This window comes from Bos grunniens, chromosome 12 (genome assembly GCF_055505025.1).
Source record: "Bos grunniens cultivar Pamir isolate PY7600 chromosome 12, Bosgru_T2T1.0, whole genome shotgun sequence".
NCBI classification, from domain to species: Eukaryota; Metazoa; Chordata; class Mammalia; order Artiodactyla; family Bovidae; genus Bos; species Bos grunniens.
Window position 1 is genome coordinate 91,480,318 of NC_141176.1, and position 26,725 is coordinate 91,507,042.

Consider the following 26,725-nt stretch of genomic DNA (forward strand, 5'->3'; position numbering starts at 1 on the left):
ACAAGGCTGTGTTCACTGTTGGATTTTCAGATGAGAAGAGAGGCTTGCCGGGCGAAATGGGACCCAAAGGCTTCACAGGAGAACAGGGTTTCCCCGCGCTGTACCCCGGCCCCCCAGGGACTGATGGGCAGCCAGGGCTCCGCGGTCCCCCCGGGCTCCCAGGACCGCCCGGCCCAGACGGTAAGTGGAGGGAAACTCAAGGGCGGGGCATGCCGGTCCTGACAAAGGGGCCTGGTCGCAGCCGCATTCTCACTTGGGTTTTTCTGCTAAATAATTCTGTGGACGAGGTGGCGGGTGGTGGGCGAGGAGGTGGCAGGCCATCCGGGGCAGACGGGAAGGGCCCACCGTGACCGCCCCCTGCCCTGGACTGACCATCCGGGGTGCAGATGGGAAGGGCCCACCGTGACCACCCCCTACCCTGAGCTGACCATCGCAGGGCAGATGGGAAGGGCCCGCCATGACTGCCCCATGCCCTGGGCTGACCATCGCAGGGCAGATGGGAAGGGCCCACCGTGACCACCCCCTACCCTGGGCTGACCCCCGCAGGGCAGACAGGAAGGGCCCGCTGTGACCGCCCCCTGCCCTGGACTGACCATCCGGGGTGCAGACGGGAAGGGCCCACTGTGACTGCCCCCTGCCCTGGACTGACCATCCGGGGTGCAGACGGGAAGGGCCCGCTGTGACTGCCCCCTGCCCTGGACTGACCATCTGGGGTGCAGACGGGAAGGGCCCACTGTGGCTGCCCCCTGCCCTGGGCTGACCCCCGCAGGGCAGACGGGAAGGGCCCGCTGTGACCGCCCCCTGCCCTGGACTGACCATCCGGGGTGCAGACGGGAAGGGCCCACCGTGACCGCCCCCTGCCCTGGACTGACCATCCGGGGTGCAGACGGGAAGGGCCCGCTGTGACCGCCCCCTGCCCTGGGCTGACCCCGCGGGGCAGACTTGAGGCTCTGCCTTCCGGGCGCCCTCGAGCCGGAGCCACTGCTGAACAGGCGGCAACGCTTGACGCCAGGAGTGGCTGTAGCACCCTCGGTGGGACACAGCAGCCCGGGGGCCCAGACGGACGATCCAAGTCCTCAGACTAGACAAGCATGGTGTCTGGACCCCAGTGCTGTCGGGCCTGGGGTCCCAAAGAGTCAGACACTGTTGAGCGGCTGCGCACAGCACAGCAGTGTGTGTGGGTCCAGCTAAAAGGGAGATTCAGAGACGAGGCTTTTGTCACTGTCTTTGCTGTCTCTTGAGAAGAAAAACTTTCGGAGGCCGGAGAAGCGCATTGGTACCTGCTCCTCTGAGGAGAGAAGGCAGCAGTTACTTCTCTGGCTCCAGTTGTCTTCTCAGTTACTCTGGCTCTCTGTTCCCAATTTCCCTTCAACTGCAAAAATCAGATTCTTATATTGTTTTGAAAAATTTCAGTACAGATATTTCCCTGGAATTTGCCAAGTGGTTTGAGCAGTGTAATCACTAATATTTTTTATTATCCTGACAGTAATGTTTAGTCCTGTACCATCTGTGATAATGGCTAAGTTTCTCTGAGCATTACATTTCCTGAGTCAATGGTCTGTTGCTTTTTCCCTTTTTTGGCAACAGAACATGATGTATTAAAAATAAAAGCATACAAATATGCCTCTTTAAAAGGTGGTGATTGAAGGCTAACCCTGCCATCCTTCCTGTAACTAAATTCCATTTCGATAAAGACACAAACGCATACCATCTGGCTTCATAAATCTTACTTAGTAAATCTACAACTTACTCAGAAGTCATCTGTAAACACGTGAACTAATCTCTGGTCCATATGGTTAACTGAAAAAAGAATTTATAAAATAGACTAAATGGTGTCTGATAGATTTATCAACTTAAAAATTTAAGAGCACACAACTTAAGTTCTCCTTGAAGTATTCATTTTACCCCATGAGACACATTGTTCCCAAATCACTTTTTAGAAGCAATCTCTTGTACAAAAAGTAGTCAAGCATAATGGCCTTTTAAAATAGTTTTGTGAACAGTCATAATTTAACATTGATGATCTTGAGTCCTACAGTGCTCTCTGGTCTTTCCCCCGGAACAAAATCATTGGATTCTTTTCCTGTTATCTGCATTTCATCCGGTTTTCTGTGTTGCTACTGATGGAAACCAGAATTTTTAGTCTTTCGCGGTTCCAGCAAAAGCGAACCATGAAGACAGTTTCTTTCTGAACGAGCGTCTGCTTACCCCCAGCTCCAGCTCGGTTAACCAGGATGACTGTTGGCAGAGTTCCACTCTGCTCTAGAATAAGTCGGGATACGGCCAGGCTTCTTACGGCCACTTCGGGAAAATCGTGTCGGAAAGATCACAGGGGCTCACTGCTGTTCTTTAGGACTCGCTTGCAATTATTAATTTAATTAATATATCAGATGGAGAAAAGGCAGTGTAGGAAGGAGGGAGGGAGGTGCGCCTTCAGAGAGCCCCGAACTGTCTTTTCTGGCTAGACTTGCAAACAGTGTCAAGAACACCCACAGTGTCTTTGTCTCAGATTTTAAAAGCCAGCACCCCTGAAGTATCCATGGTTAAATACCTCCCTGTAATACTAGCTTCTCCTAACTCATCAGGAGAACTTGGAGACATAGCATAAAGCCCTCAGTCCACCACCAGGCTGACACGCTCTTGAGCTGGCCCCCAGTGCCCATGGAGCCTACGCTGGGTACCGTTTGCTCCATCAGAGCCCCCGGCCGGCACCCCCTCCACACACTGCTCCCTGGCTCGCTCTCTCCCCTTCCTTCTGGGGCTCCTTCGCTGGGCCCTCCTTCTTCCCCTCCACCATCCCGTGGAGGATGGAATTCCTTGCCGGTATCTCTCCACCCAGCTGACTCCTGCTTTGACAGGAGTTTAACACCATGATGTACCAGCTGTCCCCAACTGCATCCCCGTTGCCAGAATCTTGGCTCCCTGTCCACAATGCCAAATAGAAACACAGAGACAGTTTGGAGGAAATAGAAAAGAGTGCCTTGTTATTTTTGCCAGGCAAAGGGGAAACACAGCAGGCTAGTGCCTTGAGAACCGTGCCCCCCTTTCTCAAGAATAGGGAGAGGTTTTATAGCCTCTTGAAGGTCTTGCTTTTTTTTTTTCTGCGAAGTTTCAAAATGGCCACAGCTGGCATCGGGCAACTCAGGAACCGGGTCCAGTGTCCCTGAAGCTATCAGCCCCCGACCTTCCCTCTGAAATGCAGAATGCCAGGAGAGAGTGTGGAGCGGGGGGTGCCTCGTGCAGAGTGTCGTCTGTGTGGAGTCACAGGGTGCTTAGCCTCGAGAAGGACAGGCTAGCTCCCAGTGTTTGTGAGCAGTAAGAGCTGACGAGCAACCACGGCTGTCTAAGTCCTGCCGGCCTGTTGGGCTGGCACTCGCCATGGCTGTCCGTGCATTTCGATTCTGCTGCCACAGCCGGAGCCTAGTCCTGTACGCTGAGCAGCAAACTCCTCCCGGCGGTTAACTGGACACCTTGCCACTGCTGCGTGTCTCACGGGCATCTCCAGCTTCGTGAGTCCTCAGCGGGACTCAGGGTCTCCCCTCTCCAGCCCCCCTCCCCCACGAGCCCAGCCAGCACGGTCCTGCGCTGGGGCCTCGCCCGTCTCCACCCACGCGGGACCTCGAGCCAGACCCTGGGCGCCAGCACCTGCCGTGGTGCTTCTCGGGAGTGTACAACCTCGTTCCCACCACGAGAGGGCGCTCCGCTCGAGAGGGACGCGGAGCGTTTCTGGGCTTTAGCGTCTATTTCTCAACACGGTAGCTCAGATGTCCTCGCTTGGAACGGTCAGAGCCCTGCAGACGGGCCGGACGCCTGAAGGGTCCCCATCCTAGTGAGGGGGGAAGTTGGGCAGGGGATGGATCACAGGGTATCCTCACGGTTACACGTGTGCGTGTGTGCACGTGTGTGCACCCGGAGCGGAAGCCCCTGGGGCCTGCAGGGAGGGGCGTGTCTAGGTGCAGCCGTTCCAGGCGGGGCAGAGCAGGGAAGAGCTCCCCTTCACGCGTTTCGTGGCTTGGTTTTGCTCTGGGTTTTTGTCTCTCTGGGAACCCGAGGTCATGGTGACCCCAAGTCTTCAACGCCTAAGTAAAATACATGGTTAAAAACAATCGAAACTCTTCTTTGGACTCAGCTTTTCTGAAAAGTAAAGATGTCTATTCCAAGACTTTAATGGGAAAACTGAAATCACAGGTGTTCGCATGTCTTTCCAGCCCTGGAAGCAGTGGCCACAGAAAGGAAGTCTCCGTGTCTTTCTGAGAGCGTTTGGGCTGGAGCTGGGCAGGGGAGGGGGGTCGGCGTCTGTTGGGAGACACGGCTGTAAACCTTCCCTCGCAGGAAGCAGACGGCGGGCCCCGGGCTGAGCTGACATACCGTTTTTGTGGGTCTTCCCTCAGGTTTTCTGTTCGGCCTGAAAGGAGAAAAAGGAAGTGGGGGCTTCCCTGGCTCCTCCGGGTTCCCAGGGGCTCGTGGACAGAAAGGATGGAAAGGTGAGGCTGGCTGGGGGTGAGGGGCAGGGCGCCGCTTGGCCCTCCTGCGACAGCCCACCCTCCGCTGGTTCTGAGATGACAATAAGACCCCCAGCCCAGGGGTGAGAGGACCAGAGTGGGCACGTCCTCCCAGTGCGGTCCTCCCAGCCAGCCCCCGCCTGCCGTGCCCTGCTGCCCCCTGCAGAGCCACAGGAGGGTTGTACTGCGTGTCGGGATAAACAGCACGGCACCCCGTCTCCCCCACATTGCAGGTGACGCCGGCGACTGTAAATGTGCAGATCAGTTCATCAGGGGTCCGCCAGGGCTGCCAGGACCCAAGGGCTTTGCAGGTGCCAACGGGCAGCCTGGCAGTAAAGGCAGCCAAGGAGACCCCGGCCAGCACGGCGTCCCCGGGTTCGCCGGGTTCAAGGTGAGAGACCAGTTCTACCAGGAAACCGACGGGACGACCTTGACACCTGACCCCACGTCCCCCCGCCCAGCTTTCATTTACTGAATCATACACGTTAGACCAGCAGCACTTATGCACCCAGGGCGCCATTCAAAAAAAGCTGCATGTTCCCGGAGACACTTAAACCTTTTCCTGGTGGGAACGTGAAGTGGGGCAGCCGTTGTGGAAAACAGAGTGATGCTTCCTCAAAAGTCAAACATAGAGGTGTCGCGTGACCCAGAAAGTCCCCTCCTAAGTACAGACCCAGGAGGCCGACAGCACGTGTCCACACAGAAACCTGCACTTTAGCGTTCACTGCGGCGTTCGCGCACCGGCCCCAGTGCCCAGAAGTGCTAAACGGACAGTCCAGACATAGCGTCCCCACCAGATGCGACGTCATTCATGCATCCAGAGGAGTGAAGTGCTGACACGTGCCACAGTGGGGCGCCCTCAGAGACACCACGCTACATGCATTAAGGCAGACGCCGTAGAACAGGTATCATACGATACCATTCCTATGAAGTGTCCAGAGCAGGGCTCTCCAGACAGAAAGTAGGTTGGTGGCTGCCAGGGGTTGGAAGGATGGAGAATGGGAGTGACTGATTCTTCTTGGGGTGATGAAAATGGTCTCGAATTAGATAGAAGTGATAGTTGCAGAACTTTGTGAAAATACTAAAAAAGAAAAGAAACCCACCCTGAATTGTATGCTTTAAATCTTATGAGAGTTATATCAAACAAAGAAACCCGTCTGTACTTCAGATTTAGTGTTTTATGAAGGCTCCCTTCACTCCATAAAAACTGAGACGTCCAAGTAAATCATGAATGTACTTTGGATGAATGTGTGGAATTCTCTGCCTGTGGATTCCAGCTAAGTGGGCCTCATTTCACACCCTAAGAAAAGATGGTCCAGAGTAGGTCTTTGTGGCAGGTTTGAACTCGTGATTTCAAAGCAAATTTCAGGGGGAGACAAAGAAACTGTTATTATTATTATTTTACTTAAAAAGAGAACTGCGGGACATTTATACAGTGCGAAGTCTAGCATTTTGCATATTCAGCAGTAGAGGAATGTTTGCTCAGGACCCCCGGTCACGCTGGCCAGACGCAGGCAGCGGCCACGCTGTCGAGACGCAGGCAGCGTGCAGCCCCCCAAGCTGCGGGTGCAGAGGGTCATTGCTCAAACTGCTTCGCGCTGAGGGAGTTTTGCGGGTGAAAATGAGGTCTAAAGCCCCTCTCTGCTCCCTTTCTGGGACTTCCCAGAAAACAAATGCTTTCATCCAACTGGACACATTAGGTGCTCCATTTCCTGCTAGTTTAAAAATGGCATCATCTCCGAATCCTGGCTAAGCGCGTAGAAGTTGCTCAAGAATTCAGAAAAAGCGTGCGTGGTGCGAGTCCACACTGAGTAATGGCCGAATGGGTGGGACGTTCGAGTCTTTGTATAGTGATGGAGCATTTTACGCACATGGAGCGTCTAGACCCTCCAGGAGCGTGTGCTCTGCGCAGCCGCGTTGCACACACACCCACAGCGCCTGCGTGCACACGGCTCAGGCTTTGTGTTTTGTTGTTGTTCAGTCACTAACTTGCGTTCGGCTTTTTGCAACCCGGTGGACTGTAGCCCACCAAGCTCCTCTGTCCATGGGATTCTCCAGGCAAGAGTACTGGAATGGGTTGCCATTCCCTTCTCCAGGGGATCTTCCCCACCCAGGGAATGAAGCCGCATCTCCTGCATCAGCAGGCGGATTCTTTACCACTGAGCCACAGCTTGCGTTTGATTGTATGCTTATGTATCTGTGGCAGGAAAGCCTCAGACAGGTTTTTTTGTGGTTTAATAACTATACTGATAGGATCTGCAAGAACGCCTCAAATATGGAAGTCGGTTAGTAAATGAACCCATGTGTCCATCCACTTGCCCAACACCTCCTAGTCACGCCCTGCAAAAGTGGGAGACTTTGTTCTAAATACAGAGAGAATGTCACCCTTTCCTGCAAAGAACAAAATCGATAAATCAAGTATCTGTGGGCTTTTTAAGGAGAAAAGAACATTTCATTTGAAACATTCCATTTAATTAAACCAACACTTAAAGCTCCCATATTCTTGCAAATACCAGCAACCAAGAGTTGCCCCAAACTAGCATATCGTGCACATTAAAATGCATCCTGGCACTTCCCTGGTGGTCAAGTAGCTGAGACTCTGCAGTCCCAGTACAGTGGGCCAAGGTTCCATCCCTGGTCAGGGAACTAGATCCCACGTGCCACAGCTAAGAGTTCTGGCGTGCTGAAACTAACTAATAATTTTTTTTAATGCATCCTGAAACCTTCATCTTCTCGTTTCTGCTCACTGAAAGACCTAAACTAGATTTTACAGCTTAAAATGTGAATGTCCCCCACTCGAGTTGTCTCTAAAGTATGATTTTTTTTTCCCACCTTGATTTGGTCAGGAAGACAAGCTATAGAATAAATACTCTTATTGCTCAATACTGAACGATCACAAACATCCATCGTTCATACCTGGCAGCTTACTATTTGTCCAGATTCTACAAAATCGTAGTTGAGTTAGCAGCCTTGAAGTCGTGGTAGAGGATCGCTTCTCCAAAGTTAAAGAGTTTGCGGATGGCGTTTCTGCGTCCCTGGGCTGGGCTCTGAGAGTCTGCCTTCCTGACAAGCTCCCGCGGAGGCCGGGGCTGCCCACCTGCAGACCACACGCTGAGCGGCAAGGTTCTTACTTTCTGCATCCAGCCATGTGTGACTACGTCCCTTAAGTTTTAGCTACTTAAAATTTTACAGTCAGCATCTGAGTTCCACCGGCCCCGTTCAAGTGGCCATTGGTGGTTGGTGGCCGTGGCACGGGGCAGTCCGGACAGAAGTATCTGGCTCTGGGCTTGATGCCAGGAATGAGCAAGAATCGTTGTCTTCTCGGAGGCCCCGACCAGGGTGGAGAAAGAAGGAACTGTGTGTCTGTTTCCATAGGGAGCCCCTGGTAACGTCGGTCCCCCCGGGCCCAAAGGAATGAAGGGAGACTCCAGGACCATCACCACCAAAGGTGAGTCTCTGTGGGCGGCAGGTCTAAGGCCGTTCGCCCTCCGCTCGCCCTGGAAGGGTAGACTCACGCCGTGCTCCTCCCCCAGGTGAGCGGGGCCAGCCAGGCGTCCCAGGCGTGCCAGGGCTGAAAGGTAGCGACGGCATCCCAGGACCACCCGGGCTCGATGGGTTCCACGGACTCCCAGGCCCTCCCGTGAGTACCTCGGGGGGTGCGGGGAGCGGAGAGGGGGCTCAGCCCTCACCCTCGTCAGCCACGTTCTCACACACCTGAGCGTCGGAGGTACTCACCAGCACGACATCCTCCCAGCTCAACCTGTCCTCTTTTGATGAGCAGGAATCATAGTTTTTAAGGAAACAGTGATTAGGGTTGGAGCCAAGCCCAGAGTGAACATTTGAAAGAAAAAGCAGAAATAAACATTCCTCCTGCCATAATGTATCATGAGAGACCCGCCCCCTCTGCCAGCTGAAGATTCCTAGATGGAGGGGGGAACACTTTTTCCAGGATTGCTTGTAAAACACACAACTTCGCTTTTGCACCACACGCACACCCGTGTTGCAAGAGAGTGTGTGTGATAGAGGCAGAGCCCCCAGCCTCGTTTCTGCGGGAAGACGGAGGGCAGACAGCGAGGGGTGGGTGGCCGCGGACACCAGAGTCCTCCTCCCTGCTCTGAGCTCATCCCAGCCCGAGGAGCGGAGTGAACTGGACATGGGGGAGCTCTCTGCCTCCCGCTTCCGCTCTCCTGGTCCCACCATCTCTCGTTATCCTAACAAGCTCGCTGCTCTTTCTCATCCAAAGACTTCCTCCCGTTTACCACTGCACTGCCCCTTGGGAATAGGAGACCGGTAACAGGTGCTAAGTCCTAAAGATAAACTAACGTGTTCCTGCCCTGTTTAGCCAGATATCTGCCTAAGTGCTCTCTCAAAGAAATTCCTCCTGAGAATGAAGGTCTAAGCAGAGCTTGGAAAAGAAAAGTACTCAGATTCCCATCCTCTAGAGTCTTGTTCATGGCTGTTGTGACATCTGTCCTTTATTTCTGTGACCTGGCCAGACCGTGACTGGGGTTCTGTTCATCCCTGCTGTCTTCTGCCCCACGTCCATAACGCGGAATTTGGGCATCGAGGCAGCGAGCCTGGCAAGATGGCTGTCCTTGGTGCTTCCATGTGTTGTAAGAAATGCTCTGCATTTCTCACAGGGCGATGGCATCAAAGGCCCCAGAGGGGACACAGGCCAACCAGGAGCCCCCGGCACGAAGGGCCTTCCAGGGGAGAGGGGCCCCCCAGGACTGGGCCTGCCAGGCCCCAAAGGCGAGCGCGGCTTCCCCGGCGATGCTGGATTGCCCGGACCACCAGGCTTCCCAGGGCCTCCCGGCCTCCCCGGCTCTCCAGGACAGATTGGTACGAGGGCCCAGGCTCGCCTCTTGCACAGTCGTGAGACACTCTGCTTCTGCCCCTGCTGCTCTTCTCCAGCGTGTGTGGGTGGGGGGTGCAGGGGGTCACACGAGGCGCTTGCTGCTGCATCGGTTCTCAGCACACACGTGCGCCACCGGCCGCGGGGTCTTCCAGACCCAGTGCCGGCCACACCCGTGCTGGACGCACAGCGGCTGAGCACTGAAGTTCAGAGACGGGCCTTCAGTGCCCCGCCCACCCCAGCCTTCCCACCACCACGCACCCACATGCACGCGCGTGCACACACAGATACTCTCCACTGTTGCACAATCGCCTCACCCTGTCGCTACGTCTCTCTCCCAGATTGTGACTCGGGTGTGAAAAGACCCATCGGAGCAGACGGACAGGAGACCATCCAGCCAGGTACTGTCACGACAGGACCCCTAGAAACTGTTTATAGAGTTTGTGCTCATGGAGAACGGCCGGGAGTCCCGCCAGGGGCACGGAGCCACCGACAGGGTAGAAACATGTGCGGACTCGCCTTAGAACCCAGGGCAGGGCCGGGGATGACCACCTGTCACCAAGTTGCCCCTACAGTACGAAGCCTCTGTTCACAGGGTCGGTAAGACTCAACGGATAAATAAGTGCTTTCTCACCCAGAACGTGAGTCTGTATGTGTGTGAAGGACAGCTGTGCATTATTGACCCGTTAAATAGGGTGAGGATCAGGTCTACATGTGAGAAGACTTTGGTCCAGCCATGAATGAGTGCTTGAGAGAGCAGGGCAGATGGATATAGACAGGAGGCCCGGTGACCCTGGCTCCGTGGAGGGGCGGGGGCAGTCCAGAAGTGGACTCGGCTGCCATCAGACAGGTGAAGTCTCCAGCCGGGGGGCCTAGAAGCTGAGGAGGGGAGCCAGGCAGAGGGATGAGTCCAGGGGGCGCCTGCTCAGGATCTGAAGAGCAGAGCGCAGAGGGTGAGGTTTTCAGAGCTGAAGAGGCTGACAGGCCATCTGGACATCGGGGCGGCATCGGCTCGCCTGTGGGAGCCGAGGTCTGGGGCTGCCTCCCAAGATGCAGGCTAGGGTTGGAGAAGAGCATCAGGACCTGTGGGCCCCACCACGGGGTGTGCGGGTGGGTCAGGCACTCGGGCCAGGGTGCAGAGCGGGAACAGCACCCCCAAAACTTCCAGGGGTCAGGCCAGTCTCGCAGCTGCAGGAAGGCCCTGGGGGTGCGGCTCTGCAGGCTGGAGGCCCAGCCCCCTGAAAACGTCCAGGGTCCTTTCTTCTGATGACCTAGGCTGGCCGTGTGTGCACCTCGGACCACTCCTGTGGCAGAGGAGCCCACAGCTCCTCTCTGGCCATCAGATGGGGCCAAGGTAGGAGCCCTGCTGGATCCCAGGCTGACGGACAAAAGGCCTCTCAAAGAACCGCTGCCCCTGCACAGGTCCCTGGTCTGATAAAACGCCCCTGCGTGGTGTCCCCAGCCAGAGGCGGCCACCTCCAGGTTTCATCTACACAACCCAGCAGCAAGTCGTGGCCGGTTCTGAACATAATCAAAGTCACAGAGCAAATTTCAAAGTCTTCCTCCATCCCTGGCGAAATTTCCAGACAAAGAAAGGCATCCATACTGGCTGATGTGGATGGGGGGGCCCAGATGAACGAGGCTGACTTGCCCTGATGAGGGGTACCCCCCTCACCAGCATGGCCCCCGTTAGCCTCCAATGGGACTGCCTTCATTTGCATTTTATATTAACATTACGATTGCATTACACAGTGAAATTAAAGTTGTATCAGCATCAAGATTAATTGAATCATCAGATCACACTGATCGTTAAGTGGAAGCAGGTTTTCACGGCCGATGCTCTTGACCTTAGCAACATCTGACGCCGTGAGGCTGGGTGTGGACAGTGGTTAAAACGGCCCTCTTCTCTCTTGGCAGGTTGTGTTGGAGGACCCAAAGGATCCCCAGGCCAGCCGGGTCTCCCCGGCCCCCCAGGTAATGGGAGAGCCCTTCCCGCCCTGCTCGCAGCGTCCCCACCTTCTCTGGCCCTCCTTCTCTGCCCCTGGCAGCCCCCCTGCCCAGACGTCCCGGGTTCTGGGTACAGTGCCGCACGCTGGCTGCTTCTGCGGGGGGCTGGCTTGCGCTCATCGTTGCAGGAAGCTAGTTGAACCCTGAGCCTGTCGTCCACACGGCTCTCCATGACCCTCCCTGCCTGAGCCCTGGAGAGGCCTGTCTGCCGTGGACCCCACACAGGCACCAAGGCTGCTGCCCCCAGAGTGGTGACCACTCCGGGGGGGTGGGCTCAGAGACAGTTTTCAGCGGGTCCAGGGGAAGCAGAGCCCAGAAGGTACACCCGTCAGGTGAGAAGAGAGGGGCGTGAAGAGCACTCAGCTTCTGGTGGAGACCGAAGTTCCATTGCTGGTCTACACTGACCCTCAGTTGCTGAATGTAGACTGATACTCAGTTGCTAGTGTAGACCAACAGTTTCTGGTGTAGACCGCCCCTCAGCTGCCGGTGTAGACCGACCCTCTTTTGCTGGTGTAGACCCACCCTCAGCTTCCGGTATAGACCACCCCTCAGCTGCCGGTGTAGACAGCCCCTCAGCTGCCGGTGAAGACCGCCCCCCAGCTGCCGGTGTAGACCGACCCTCTTTTGCTGGTGTAGACCACCCCTCAGCTGCTGGTGTAGACCGACCCTCTTTTGCTGGTGTAGACCAACCCTCAGCTGCTGGTGTAGACCGACCCTCTTTTGCTGGTGTAGACCACCCCTCAGCTGCTGGTGTAGACCGACCCTCTTTTGCTGGTGTAGACCACCCCTCAGCTGCTTGTGTAGACCGACCCTCTTTTGCTGGTGTAGACCACCCCTCAGCTGCTGGTGTAGACCAACCCTCAGCTGCCAGTGTAGACCCACCCTCAGCTGCTGGTGAAGACCGCCCCTCAGCTGCCGGTGTAGACCGCCCCTCAGCTGCCGGTGTAGACCCACCTTCAGCTGCCGGTGTAGACCCACCCTCAGCTGCCGGTGTAGACCCACCCTCAGCTGCTGGTGTAGACCCACCCTCTTTTGCTGGTGTAGACCCACCCTCAGCTGCCGGTGTAGACCAACCCTCAGCTGCCGGTGTAGACCGCCCCTCAGCTGCCGGTGTAAACCCACCCTCAGCTGCCGGTGTAGACCCACCCTCAGCTGCTGGTGTAGACCAACCCTCAGCTGCTGGTGTAGACCCACCCTCAGCTGCTGGTGTAGACTGACCCACAGTTGATGGTGTAGATCGACCCTCTATTGCTGGTGTAGACCAACCCTCAACTGCTGGTATAGACCGACCCTCTTTTGCTGGTGTAGACCGACCCTCAACTGCCGGTGTAGACCACCCCTCAGCTGCTGGTGTAGACCCACCCTCAGCTGCCGGTGTAGACCCACCCTCAGCTGCTGGTGTAGACCCACTCTCAGCTGCCGGTGTAGACCGACCCTCTTTTGCTGGTGTAGACCACCCCTCAGCTGCCGGTGTAGACCAACCCTCAGCTGCCGGTGTAGACCGCCCCTCAGCTGCCGGTGTAGACCCACCCTCAGCTGCCGGTGTAGACCCACCCTCAGCTGCTGGTGTAGACTGACCCTCTTTTGCTGGTGTAGACCCACCCTCAGCTGCCGGTGTAGACCAACCCTCAGCTGCCGGTGTAGACTGACCCTCTTTTGCTGGTGTAGACCAACCCTCAGCTGCCGGTGTAGACCCACCCTCAGCTGCCGGTATAGACCGCCCCTCAGCTGCCGGTGTAGACTGACCCTCTTTTGCTGGTGTAGACCACCCCTCAGCTGCCGGTGTAGACCAACCCTCAGCTGCCGGTGTAGACCGCCCCTCAGCTGCCGGTGTAGACCCACCCTCAGCTGCCGGTGTAGACCCACCCTCAGCTGCTGGTGTAGACTGACCCTCTTTTGCTGGTGTAGACCCACCCTCAGCTGCCGGTGTAGACCAACCCTCAGCTGCCGGTGTAGACCAACCCTCAGCTGCTGGTGTAGACCGACCCTCAGCTGCTGGTGTAGACCCGCCCTCAGCTGCTGATGTAGACCCACCCTCAGCTGCCTGTGTAGACTGCCCCTCAGCTGCTGGTGTAGACCCACCCTCAGCTGCTGGTGTAGAACCACCCTCAGCTGCTGGTGTAGACCAACCCACAGTTGATGGTGTAGATCGACCCTCTATTGCTGGTGTAGACCAACCCTCAACTGCTGGTATAGACCGACCCTCTTTTGCTGGTGTAGACCGACCCTCAACTGCTGGTGTAGACGGACCCTCAGTCGCTGGTGTAGACCCACACTCAGGTGCTAGTGTAGACCCACACTTAGCCCTGTCCGCTGCCAGGGGTGCTGTTTCTGGGCTGATGTTCCCTGGGCTCATCACTTCCCTGTTTCCTAAGAGACCATGTGGGGTCGGGGGCGGGCCTTGACCCCCTCTGTCCCTCTCCTGCTGGGGTCTCCTCACGGCTCTGATGTCTGTCCTGGTCTCTCTGGGTCATTTAGGTGCCAAAGGCCTCAGAGGAATCCCAGGATTTTCAGGAGCCGACGGAGCTCCAGGGCTCAAGGGTCTCCCGGGAGATCCAGGTCGAGAGGGATTCCCAGGACCCCCAGGTGAGTCGGGGTGGGACGCCACTCGGCCCCGTAGGTTCGGGGAAGGGCTGTGTACGATCTGGGTGCTCCAGCTCCATTGTCTTAACATTTAGAAACTGTCAACACATGCTCAATGACAATTTTTGCTCGTCCTTGGGAAATTAAAAAATGTCTCTCTTTTCATCGCTGATCTTTTGTGGAAGAAACTTACAGATCTTGCATGGAAAAAAAAAAGACAAGTAGGCAGAAAGGTTTTTCTCTGGTGGCTATGAGACAGTCTAAGGACACGTAAAGTTACCCTCTCAGCCCTCATCATCGATATATGATCTGCTGATCACTCACTGGATACCACGCAAAGAACACCTGTGTTCTGCTGTTCACCGCATTGCCCGTCTGCACTGCAGTTTACAGCTTGTCTGAGTCAGCAGTTCAAATCATTTCACCTACATTTGACCCAGCAAAGTATCATGGGAGCCATTGAGTAGTTAAAAGAGCTTAAACATTTTAGCTGTATATGGAGGGAAATGAGCGTGCTTCCAGTAATGAATGGTGGGCAGGAGTTGGCAGTACCTGCCTGTGTGTCCACACACCCTGGAAAACGACTCAGTGACCCCAGACACAGCTGTCCCTTTGGGGTCCTGGCTCGGAGTGGGTGCAGGAGCCCAGCTGCATTACTTGGTACACAGAGGGCCAGGCACTGGGGAATCGTGTTATCTGAACAAAGCTATAGATGGTTTCACTGAGGGCCCCCCCCAACCCACCCAGCCAAACATCCGCTGCAGGATCCCGGCCACATCCTCTCCTAGGCTCCCTGGAATCACTCTCACCGCCCCGAACTGGTAAAACATCCAAACTCTCCTACTTCTAGAAAGTTCTCAGTTGGAATGAAGCCTGCCTCCCAGGAGGTCCCCGTTGATTGTTCCTTGAGTCAGTGGTTCTGCTCCATAAGCACCCCTCACCCACAAGGGGAAACCGTGGCCACATGCCCCATAGACATCTCGCAAGTGGGAGACCTGACACCAGGAATGCAAACATTTCTTTTTATGACTCAGTGTCTGTGCCCGCAGAAATCTCCCGTCCTTCCTTGACTGCTCTCCAGCCTGTCAGCATTCCTTTCAACCAAGCTCCAGGAACTAAAGAGAACATTCCAGATGTCTAGACTCACGCAGAACAGTGGATTCCTCACATGTAGACCCTTAGCAAACGTGTTCAGCAAAGAATAGCTGAACTGTGCCCCTTCCCTGTCCTGCACCCCGCCAGCTGGTCTACTCCTAAACTTACAGTCCAGGATCAGCCCCTGATGGGCCTTCTTCCTGGAGTCGGTGTCCCAGGCCACAGGGACCATGCCTTTCACATGTTGCTCCGTGATTTGCAGAACTAGGAAACCTGCCCCCTGTGTCTGTTAGCAAGGCCTTGGAGAGAAGCAAAGGGAAGTGTTTCCACATTTGCCGCCCACCTGGGATGTTGAGAAGTTACAGCTTTGTCCCTTTGGTGACAGCACATGTGCTGAAGTGAGGTGTGAATCATTTTGAGAGGATGCTAATTCATTTTTTTTTTCATAAATGATAACATTTTATTATAGAAAAAGCGTCAATCCCAAATACAGACTTTTGTAAACACTGGAAGGTGAGCAAGTACAGCTTTAAATGTAAATACAAAACAAAGAGGCAAAACCTACAAGCATTTTGCCTTTAAGAGAAAATGTCACGTTGTCCTGCAGAGGTGATCCCGCCCCAGCACGAATGCAGCTTCATCTCCCATAAGGGCATCGTGGCATCAACCTATAGGACGGTTAGGATGCTAGTATGTTAATACCTTCTTGCCTTGAAAACGAAGGGGATTTGGGAATCACAGTTCGTGTGCCCAGCCGAGCAGGCTTAAACTGCAGGAACTGGCCAGCGAGTCAGATGCGCCTTCATCAGACTGGAGGAGGTCACGGTGCTTGTGAAAGCCTGTTCCTCATTCAGGCCTGCCCGCTGGTGTCCACAACCTCCCTGTTCATGACCCCAGACTCGCGAATGCTGAGGGCTTCAGTCCAGGGAGCGCTGACCCGGCCGCCCCCTGGTCCACCGTAGCTACCACGCAGGGCTGGGTTCAGACTTGGGAAGGCAGAAGGACACCCCTGGGAGCCGTGTGGGTTCGAGACCAGAGACGCGGCAGGCGCTCGAGCCGACCCCCCACAGCAGGCCCCCGCTGTCTCCGGTCTCTTTCTGGCGCTGACCTCTGTGCTGACCTCTGCGCTGACCTCTGCTTATGGGGATGCCCTGTGTTTCCTTTCAGGCTTCATGGGACCCCGAGGCTCCAAAGGTGCAGTGGGCCCCCCTGGCCTGGATGGACTCCCTGGCGCCTCCGGCCTACTGGGGCCAGTTGGGCCCCCAGGGGACAGGGGCCTTCCTGGAGAAGTGCTGGGGGCCCAGCCCGGGCCCCGGGGAGACTCTGGACTGCCTGGACGCCCCGGACCGAAGGGCCCTCCCGGAGAAAGAGGCCCGCCTGGCTTCAGGGGTGAGTCACAGAGGCAAAGGAGAGGGGGCACAGGGCCACTGCTCCGAGGCTCCTGGCGGGGGTCGGGGTCGAGAATCCCTCCTGGGGGCTAGGGGAGAAGCCCAGGACCGCACGTGGGACCGTGGGTCTCCGTCCCACGTGTCCTCTTTGTTCCGGCGTTCCTTCAGAACATTCTAGAGCAGTGATCGCTATGCTGTGTACGCCAGGGGTCCCCAGCCGTTTTGGCACCAGGGGCCGGTTTCGTAGAAACAGTTCCTCCGTGGATGTGGAGGGGGGCTGGGAGTAATGGGGAGCCTCAGGTGAAGCTTCGCCCGCCCGCCACTCACCTCGAGGTGCGTGGTCCAGTTCCCCCCCGGCCACAGACTCGCACTGGTCCCAGACGGGCGGGAAACGGTGTGGGGGCCTGCGGCTGCAGGACGGGTGCGGTCGGCGTGAAGAAGCCAGGGGTGGGCCGTGCTCAGAGAGGGCTTGCGAGGAAGACAGACGGTCTGGCACGCAGCTCAAGGTGTGGGTGCAAAAGGGACAGGTTTAGAGAACGTGACGGTCACCACCTCACCCATGCATGTTCAGCAAGGCGGCAGGGTGCCCATTGACTGGTGTGTGAACAAGGTACCCAAAGCTTTGTGTGTCCAGTTTATGCAAAGCGGGCCCTGAGAGCCCAGAGCGCAGACTTCCATGGGCTTGTGTTGCTGGAGCGGGTGGGGTGACCGCCAGGCCGTGTGGGATCTCCATCAGAGAGGCGTCAGCTGTTAGGGTATCAACTGTGCTGTCTTCAGCCCAGCGTCCGAGCCCAGGCTGACCAGGGCTGCCTCCGGGGTGGGACGTGACGTCCTCCTGCGACAGCGCTGAGGAGGAGCTGTCCCCTGCAGTGAGCCATGCGGGGCTGGCTTCACGGTCTCATCTCCCCTCCCACAGGAAGCCAGGGCATGCCAGGGATGCCAGGCCAGAAGGGCCAGCCGGGCTCCCCGGGACTCTCAGGCCAGCCAGGACTGCCAGGGCCACCAGGACAGCACGGCTTCCCAGGAGCGCCTGGTCGGGAGGGGCCCTTGGGGCCCCCGGGCGCCCCCGGCTTTCAAGGTAAGGACCCATGCTCCCATGTAGTGGACGGGGGACTCGTGTGTGCCGTAGGGAGCCCGCCCTGCAGAGCCGCCGGGGCTCTGAAAGCGCCGTACATGGCCCGGCTCGGGACAGGAGTTCATCCTTCTGCAGTCGGAGGCTGAAGCCCACGGTCACGGCAGCGGCAGAGCTGCTCCCTCCCGGGCCCCGTCTCCATGGTGGACGGCCGGCCGGCTTCTCCCCAGGCCCTCACAGGGACACCTCCTGTGCTGGCATCCTCGTGTCTTCTTTCTATAAGGACACCCGTCATCCTGGCTTAGGGTCATCCTCGCAAACTCGTTTAATTAACCTCAGCCCCTTCTCTGAAGGCCAGCGCTGAATGCCGTCACATCCTGCGGTCTGGGGCTGGGACATACGTGCTCTGCAGAGACACAGTCCAGCCGGTAACAGGTTCAGGACACGCATGTCACCAGACAGGAGGGTCCACCGCTCACACCTTGATGCTCACCTCTGAGGTCACACTTCCCAGCGTCCTTCCCAGACAGTTTTCTAACCAAAAGCTGTTATGGCCGAGGTCTCCAAGGTATCCTGAGAGGAGATCCCTCTGTGCGGCCAGTTCATCCTGTCTTATGTCCCTCCCCCTCCTGACAGGTCTGCCTGGAGACAGAGGAGAGCCGGGGGACACCGGCGTCCCTGGCCCCGTGGGCATGAAAGGCGGCTCTGGGGACAGAGGTGACCCTGGACAGCAAGGAGAGAGAGGTCACCCTGGACACCCCGGATTTAAAGGAGTGTCTGGAATGCCCGGTGCCCCGGGACTGAAAGGTGAGCGCAGAGCACGACCACGGGTCTGCCTGGGGCGGGGGGCAGCCCCGCAGGGTGGAGTGCCCGCCGGCTCTGGGCCCTGGGGACTGCGGACGCTGCCCAGGCTGGCTGTGACCGCTGTGCCAGTGTGTCTGCTTACCACGGTGGGGCGGGGGGCGGTGTCTGAGGAGCAGACCTTACTATCTGCGAGGGGCACTCCCCCGGGAGAAGGGATTCAGGTCCGGAGGCTGGCTGCTGAACAGACACCGCAGCAAAGAGAAGCGCTTGGTCCCCAGCCTAGATGTCCCTGCTCGAGTGTGAGGCGGGGCCCCCAGCTCTGTTCTCTGGCCTTTGCAGTGCTGGCACCACGCTGACTCCCGGGACCTCTTTCTAACCCGGTAGAAAGACCACGGAGCGGTGACTTCCAGTTTCCTCCTTTGTGTCCACTGGCAGTGGCCTTGCGTCTGGTGCCCGATGGCCCACAGGCTGACTCTGCCCTCACGGCGCAGACGGTCCCCTTAGGAAGTGCTGAGAAGCCCTACTGAGAAACCATACTGAGGTCGAGAGTCTCAGCGCCTCCTCACGCAAGTCAGAGGGGCTGCTGCACTGACCATCTGTGCCTGACCCAGCGTGTTTCTTGTTCTCTCTGTAGGGGCCAGGGGCTCCCCCGGGATGGACGGCTTTGAAGGCATGCTCGGCCTCAAGGGCAGACCTGGGCTCCCAGGAATCAAAGGAGAGGCAGGGTTTTTTGGAATTCCAGGGCTGAAGGGCCTGGCTGGTGAGCCGGGTGTGAAAGGTATGTCCCCTCTCAGCCAGACTGAGACTCCCTTTCAGCGGGGCCGACACTGCTCAGAACAGTGTCCCAGGAACCCACACACTAGACACCATTACAGAAGAAACTAGCTCCAGGAACTTGGTCCCTGCCACAGCGCACTGGCCGTGTAATAAGGGAGTGCCCCTAGCAGAAGGACACTTGAGAACCAAACTGACCCGGCTTTAAGAACCAAAACATCCTGAGAAATGCACCCCAGGTATATTCTGAAGGGCAGGAAGCACCTTTGGTGAAAGAGGGACACGGCAGTCCAGGTGGACAGATCCACTCCATGCAGAGAGACGGTGACCCCCAGGAGGGAGCCTGGACCAAGCCCCGGGCCCACCCCAGTGGGGAGACGGTGACCCCCAGGAGGGAGCCTGGACCAAGCCCCGGGCCCACCCCAGTGGGGAGACGGTGACCCCCAGGAGGGAGCCTGGACCAAGCCCCGGGCCCGCCCCAGTGGGGAGACGGTGACCCCCAGGAGGGAGCCTGGACCAAGCCCCGGGCCCGCCCCAGTGGGGAGACGGTGACCCCCAGGAGGGAGCCTGGACCAAGCCCTGGGCCCGCCCCGTGGGAGGTGCGCATTGAGGAAGAGTGTTCCCAACAAGCTGTGTTTCCATGACGTTTGTTCAGACACCCTTGTTCTGAAAGTGTCATCACCGTCTCTAAAATTACTGAGTTATTAATAACAAGCGTGGATGGGGATGCAAAGACCTGGAGCCTCAGACCCCACTGGGGGGAATCTCACCGGGTGCGGCCCGGGTGGAGAAGCTGGCGGTGCCTTAGAAAGGCAAACAGAGTTACCTGGCAAATCTCTTCCCGGGTGTGCCCTCCTGGATGAGAGCTGAAACAGGTCCACCCAGAAACTCGTGCACGAATTTCATGGCAGAGTGCTTCACACAGCAGCCCCAGCCAGAAACAACTCCCACAACCACCACAGATAAGGAAAGCGTGGCCTAGCCGTTGGGGGATACTGTTCACCTACGAAAGAATTAGCCTCTGACACATACTGCAACAACACGGATGAAACCTGAAAACACCGCGCCACGTGTTACCTGCTTCCGTTTGCTGAAACGCCCAGAACGGGCCGGTCCTGAGGCAGGAAGGGGGCGTCGGTTTCAGTTGCTGAGAGGGGGACAGAGGCGGGGCTGCTTGTGGGCGCAGAGTCCTCTGGGGGGATAGAGATGTTCTGAAGTCAGCGGTGGTGGGAGGATGGGGTTTCCCGTCACCTGGGTCCCTAGCTCGCGGTCTCAGGGGAGCCTTGCCACCCCGGGCTCCGCAGAAAGGAAGGCAGGAAGGCCGGCGCGGCCGAGCGGCCTTCCCGACGTGGGTGCTAACGCCTGCCTCAGAGGGCCAGGCGGTGACCGCATTCTACTCCCTTCCAGGCAGCCGAGGAGACCCCGGGCCCCCAGGACCGCCCCCCCTCATCGAGCCAGGGATGAAAGACATCAAAGGAGAGAAGGGAGACGAAGGCCCCATGGGACTGAAAGGGTACCTGGGCCTGAAAGGTGAGGCCTGGCCCGACTCGGAGCTGGAGGCCTGGGGTCCCCTGCCCGCCTGGCCCCAATCCATCTGAGGGCACGGCAGGGGCACCCCTGTGCCCACATCCACACTCTGCAGCCCTCCCGACACCTGAGGTCTGCCCGAGGGGCTGGGGTGGTTCCCGGAGGCTGGGAAGCAGAGCAGGGTCCCCAGAAAGTCACACCCGTCTTCCTGCAGGCCTTCCTGGAATGCCAGGTATCCCTGGGCTGTCGGGAATCCCAGGGCTGCCCGGGAGACCCGGCCAGATCAAAGGAGTCAAAGGAGACACTGGAATCCCCGGTGTGCCCGGCTCCCCGGGGTTCCCCGGCGTGCCCGGCTCCCCCGGAATCATGGGGTTCCAAGGCTTCACGGGCAGTAGGGTAAGTGGATGCCTCCTGGGAGCGCCTCTCCCAAGGCCTGCTGGCCCGAGCACGCGGTCCACAGCGTGGGGCTGACAGGTCCAGTAAGGGTCCGCAAGCCAAACTAACATCTCACTTGGGAGCTGAATGCCTCTGGGAAAGTCTCTGCGCCTCTCTTTGCCTCCCCTCTCAAATGTGGGGAGATAACGGGACCCGCCTCGCAGAGCTGCTCTGAGGCTGCAGTGGGCTCCTGAGTTGGGATCCGGCGCATTTGCCCGGGTCAGCCTGGCAGAGGGCAGGGTGCAGTCCTGATTATCCCCCCACCGTCACCGTGTCACTGACGTTATTAATTGCAATAAAACTGCCGCTGTCGGGACTCCCCTGACGGTCCACGGTGGAGACTCCGCCTTGCTCTGCAGGGGCTGCGGGTTTGATCCCTGGCCGGGGAACCAAGACCCCACACGCCACGCAGGGTGTGGCCAAAAAGAAAACTGCTGTGGTCACTACTTTGCAGTTTAGTAAGAACAAGTGTGTGGACCATCTGCTATTACTATATTACACTGGAAAACTTGAGGACTTTTCTACAAAATGATGGCATAAAAACCTTGAGAACTGGTTTTAGTGCAATAGCTGGGTATGCTCACCCTTCAGAACTGCACACCTCATGAACCGCCCGTAAGATGGTTTCCTGTTTGACTTTGCTCCAGGGTGACAAGGGCGTTCCCGGGAGAGCAGGCCTCTTCGGCGAGGTCGGCCCCACTGGTGACTTCGGTGAGTGTTGCTGGGAGAAAAACAGGCCACCCCCGATCTAGAGCACCCTGGGCAGCATGGGGATGGCGGGCCCACGGGTGCTCTTAGTCATGTAGAAGCAAATCACTCGCATTCAGGTTGTAGCACCATAGAAGCTACAAAAGCAACCTCAGGAGACCTGACCTCAGCCACCTTTTCCACACATGACAGGTGACATCGGAGACACGATAGATCTCCCCGGGAGCCCGGGCCTGAAGGGGGAGCGGGGCACCACCGGAATACCAGGTACCCAAGCCATCCGCGTCCCCCGTCCTCTGCAACCCTGCCCCTCCTCTGCAGTCACTTGTGAGCTGGCTCGCGCACCGTGCCATTACCTAGTGAGCCCACGGAGCACGTTGTAGGGCTGGTCTGAGGTCTCCAAGCCCAACATGCAAGGAAGAGTGGGATTTTTTTATTACATTGAGTGTGAGGACATCAGGAAGCCTGTATCTCCCTGCAAGGGAAGATGGTGAGAAGCAGCGCTTGGTGCTGGGAGTCGCTGCAGCCTCTAAACTACCATGTAAGCCTGGGCTCCTGGGATGATGATGCACAAAGCAGATGATGCAATGGCCGGAGCCCCTGCAAGCGGTGAAGGGTCTAGAGGAAAAGCAGGTGGAGTCAGACCCCTCTCCTGAGTAAGACAGCAAGGAAGGCAACCCCCCCAGCCTATGGACGTCAGGGGGTGTCACGCCCCCTCTGTAAGCATCACTGAAGTTCAAGGTCAGAATTCCTGCCAGTGGTCACATCCCAAGGGGCTTGGACTAGATGCTCCTTCATGGGTTTCTATCTCAGGAGACACCCCCCACCCCTGGCCACGTGCTCCTAGGAATGCTCAGGGTGAAGGAGTCTGTTCGCGTGATGGACCAATGAAGAGGGTGCTAAGCTGGTGCTTTAATGAGAATGAGCTTCAGGATGGGAAGGGGTGGTCGCTCTAGCTGAGGTCAGATCCTAAGTGACACTTAGGGCCAGGCAGCCCCGCCTACGAGCTCTTCTGGACTCCTGTGGATCCATGTTTTGGTCTCCCGAAGGCTCTCGTCCCAGACACATGATGCCTCAGGCTGGCTGGATCTCCCATCCAAAATAATTAATCAGCGTCCCAGAAACACCAAAATGTGTGACCCGGAATCTAAGTCTGCCAATAAGCAGCTTTGCCCAAGGAGTTCATTTAAAATGCAGATTCCAGGCGTGATCCAGACCTGAAAGGCTCAAACATCTCCTGCTTGACTAACTCCCCAGATTCCCCAGCACCACACGCATCAGCAAGTGCTCAGATGAGGGGTCTGCCACTCAGATGAAGGATCCACTGCTCAGATGAGGGATCCACCACTCAGATGAGGGATCTACTGCTCAGATGAGGGATCCACTGCTCAGATGAGGGATCTGCTGCTCGGTTTGAGGGGTCTGCTGCTCAGATGAGGGATCCACCGCTCAGATGAGGGATCTGCCACTCAGATGAGGGATCTACTGCTCAGATAAGGGATCCGCCACTCAGATGAGGGATCCACTGCTCAGATAGAGGGATCTGCCGCTCAGCTGAGCCATCTGCTGCCACCTACCAAGGCACCAAACACTGTGCCTCAGAGCACCACGGCAGCTGTACACTGACCGTTTCTGAGGCCAGGAATTCAGGAACAGGGTGGTTCTCACGAGACTCTACCGTGAGGTCGGCAGGGCCGCCTCACCTGAAGGCTGGACTGGGCTGGACCACCCAAGGCTGAGGTGGTCTTGGTGGGAGGGCCTCTCCTGGGGCTGCTCAGTGTCCTCACGACGAGGCAGCTGGCTTCCTGCAGAGTGGGGACAGAGAGCAGAGGCGCGTATGGCCTGGGCTCGAGGCGACACCCTGTCCTGTCCACGGTGTCCTGGCTCACTCACTCCAGCACTCGGAGTGGGAGGGGCCGCACGAAGCCGTCCAGACCACAGGCACTGCGCGGGGGTTGGGGGAAATCAGGCTGAGGGAAGCACAGGTCAAGATCTGCATCCCCACTCACAAGGGGAGCACCCGCGGGGAGACAGCATCCTTTTCCAGGCACCCTCGACCCCACGGGCCTTTATCCTCACCCCTGAACCCCATGGGCCTTTACCCACACCCCCGACGCCACAAGCCTTTACTCGCACCCCTGATTCCATGAGCCTTTACCTGCACCCCTGAACCCCACGAGCCTTTACTCGCACCCCTGAACCCCACAGGCCTTTACCCGCACCCCTGAACCCCATGAGCCTTTACTCGCACCCCTGAACCCCACGGGGCTTTACCCGCACCCCTGAACCCCACGAACCTTTACTCGCATCCCTGATTCCACGAGCCTTTACCCTTACCCCTGAACCCCACAAGCCTTTACCTGCACCCCTGAACCCCACGGGCCTTTACCCGCACCCCTGAACCCCACGAGTCTTTACTCGCATCCCTGATTCCACGAGCCTTTACCCTTACCCCTGACCCCAGGGGCCTTTACCCGCACCCCCGACCCCACGAGCCTTTACCAGGCACCCCTGAACTCCACCTTAAGCCCCAACTGCACGGCAGCTGTGGTTTGATTGTTCCAAGCAGCACATCTGTGGTTCCAGGTCAAAAGGGATTCTTCGGCGAGAGAGGCACTGAGGGTGATATCGGCTTTCCGGGGATCACCGGCCTGGCTGGAGTCCAGGGCCCCCCTGGATTCAAAGGGCAAAAAGGTAAGGTCCAGCGGTCACACCGCCCTCCTGGTGCGGCTGAGCCCGCGGTCTCCACGGGCCCAGAACAAGGCCGGCCAGTTCTGCCTGTCAGCTCGTCCCCTGCAGTCACAGCCAGGAGCTCCCCCCGCATGTCCGTCCCCACGTGCACACAGCCCGGCTGTGCAGGACGCAAGGGACTGACGGCCGAGTCTGTGTGTCCGTCTGTCTCTCTGTACCTGCCGTGACAGCCCCCTTTTGGGGTCTGAGTCGCGGAATTCGTCAGAGGCCGAGTTACAGGAGGGAATCCCTTTAGTGATTTTTCTTGCTACTGTTGTGCTCGCTGTTTTCTGGCGTTTGTGACCGCAGGGAGGCTGACCCTCGGAGGGTCTCTGGGCTGTGCCCAGGCTCCCGTGTGGACCCGAGAATGACAATATGCACACACGAGCTCTTCTGATGCCTAGGCTGTGCTCACACCACCAAGGCCACGTGAAGGGGACGCTGGTCTTTACCCACCCAGCCCCTTAGCTGGAGGCCAGGAGGCCTCGGAGCGCCTGCGTGCCCCCTGAAGGATCTATCTGTCCCCCAGGCTTTCCAGGACTCACAGGGCTCCAGGGGCCTCAGGGAGACCCGGGACGGGCCGGAGCGCCTGGCATCAAAGGAGACTCTGGCTGGCCGGGGAACCCAGGCTTACCAGGTAAGAAGAGCCCCCCCGTCCCAGACACCATGCCTGCGGAGAGGTGTTTCCTCCCCAGAAGGCTGAGCACAACCTGCCGGGAGACCTCAGGGTGATCCTCGGTCAGCACCCGGGCAGTGCCGGCGTGGGGATAGCGGCGAGGGTCCCCACAGAGCCGGGACCCGTGCCGCCCTTAAAGGGCCTGGGGGCTCCACGGCCTGGCCTGGACGGCCCTGCTCAGGGGACATGCCCTTGGCCGCTCGCGTGTCCAGTTCAGGGGGTGCACCCTGACCCCGCCTTCACTGCCCCCATCACAAGAGGAGCTGTGGCCTGGGTCCCATGTCCTGCTTCAGAGAGGCTGATCTCCAGAAATCTGGGGGGAAAGACGCGGTGCCAGGCCGCAGCTTCCTAGCACAGCTTTTACACACAGTGACGCGCGTGTCGGGAAGAAACACCCGCAGCACTGCCCAGCCCCCCTCTGGCTGTGAGGAATCTGTGAAAAGATTCCAGGAAGACAGTTTTTAAGTTAATGTTTCTCTCCGGCGACGTGGGAGGGACTGACTGACACGTCCCAGTATTTGCTGAGCTGCTTCCTGGTGGTCCCGCCTTTGAACACACCGGGGGCTCCCCTGGGGGCTCAGATGATAAAGAATCCATCTGCAATGCGGGAGACCCAGGTTCCATCCCTTGGGGAAGATCCCCTGGAGAAGGGCTTGGCAGCCCACTCCAGTATTCTCGCCTAGAGAATTCCATGGATGGAGGAGGCTGGTGGGTTACAAGTCCACGGGGTCGCAGAGTCAGACACGGCCAAGCAACTGACACTGAAGACGCTGGGTGGACGACCGTCCCGCAGCAAATCGAAGCGTCTGGCTGCACTGGGGGTCTCTCTCTGCTCTCCCGAGAACTAACCCTGAGGCTCCCCCACAGGTCTGCCCGGACTCCGAGGCATCAGCGGATTGCACGGTCTGCCAGGCAGCAAAGGCTTCCCGGGATCCCCAGGTAGGGAGCCCCGAGGCCACGCCCAGCAGTGGGGGACCCTGGGGGGCCGTCGGGGACTTGGGGTAGTCGGGGGCTCAGAGAGCTGGACAACCTGTCCCTGAGGCCGCAGGGACCCGGTCCCACCGGCTGCTGCACAGACCTGGGGGCTTACACAGTAGTGGGGGCTCCTCACAGCTCTGAGCCTGGAGGTCCGGGGTGGGGGTGCCGGCGTGGGTGATCCGGGCGAGGACCGTGTTCTCGGCTCTTCTGTGTCCTGACATAGCGGAGATGAGCTCTTGGGTGTCTCTTCTTGGTGGGAGCCCACCCTAGAGGCCTCCTCTAACCCCGATCACCTCTCCAAGGCCCTCCACCAGATCCCACCACGTGGCCTTAGGAATCAACACGTGGGTTTGGGTTCGGACAAGACAATTGCACTCACAGCGGTGGTTGGTGTACAGGGGGCGGGCGGGGGCTGCCTGAAGGAGACACAGAGTCCATCGTCTCCGAAAGCCAGTGACTGTGAGGTTTGCACGGCTCCCCGCTTCTGTGACCTCCACGCACCATCACGCACGGCTCCGTTCCTCACTGGGAATGGAATCCCCTTTCTGCTTTAAGCTTCCTTTTTACGCTTGGATGTGCAAAACTCTCTGC

General features: G+C 57.9%; 1 protein-coding gene across 1 annotated transcript in view; it reads left to right on the top strand.

The window, feature by feature from the left end:
- Positions 1-26,725, top strand: part of COL4A2 (collagen type IV alpha 2 chain) — a 159,970-nt gene that overhangs the window by 124,158 nt on the left and 9,087 nt on the right. Inside the window, 20 exon segments of the mRNA XM_086330559.1 lie at positions 31-180; positions 4,392-4,484; positions 4,736-4,893; positions 7,878-7,950; positions 8,036-8,142; positions 9,143-9,344; positions 9,699-9,758; positions 11,275-11,331; positions 13,843-13,950; positions 16,210-16,431; positions 17,347-17,508; positions 18,139-18,309; positions 18,941-19,084; positions 20,488-20,610; positions 20,822-21,003; positions 21,690-21,753; positions 21,943-22,017; positions 24,337-24,444; positions 25,010-25,117; positions 26,024-26,095. Of these exon segments, the coding sequence (XP_086186685.1) occupies positions 31-180; positions 4,392-4,484; positions 4,736-4,893; positions 7,878-7,950; positions 8,036-8,142; positions 9,143-9,344; positions 9,699-9,758; positions 11,275-11,331; positions 13,843-13,950; positions 16,210-16,431; positions 17,347-17,508; positions 18,139-18,309; positions 18,941-19,084; positions 20,488-20,610; positions 20,822-21,003; positions 21,690-21,753; positions 21,943-22,017; positions 24,337-24,444; positions 25,010-25,117; positions 26,024-26,095 (2,439 nt within the window).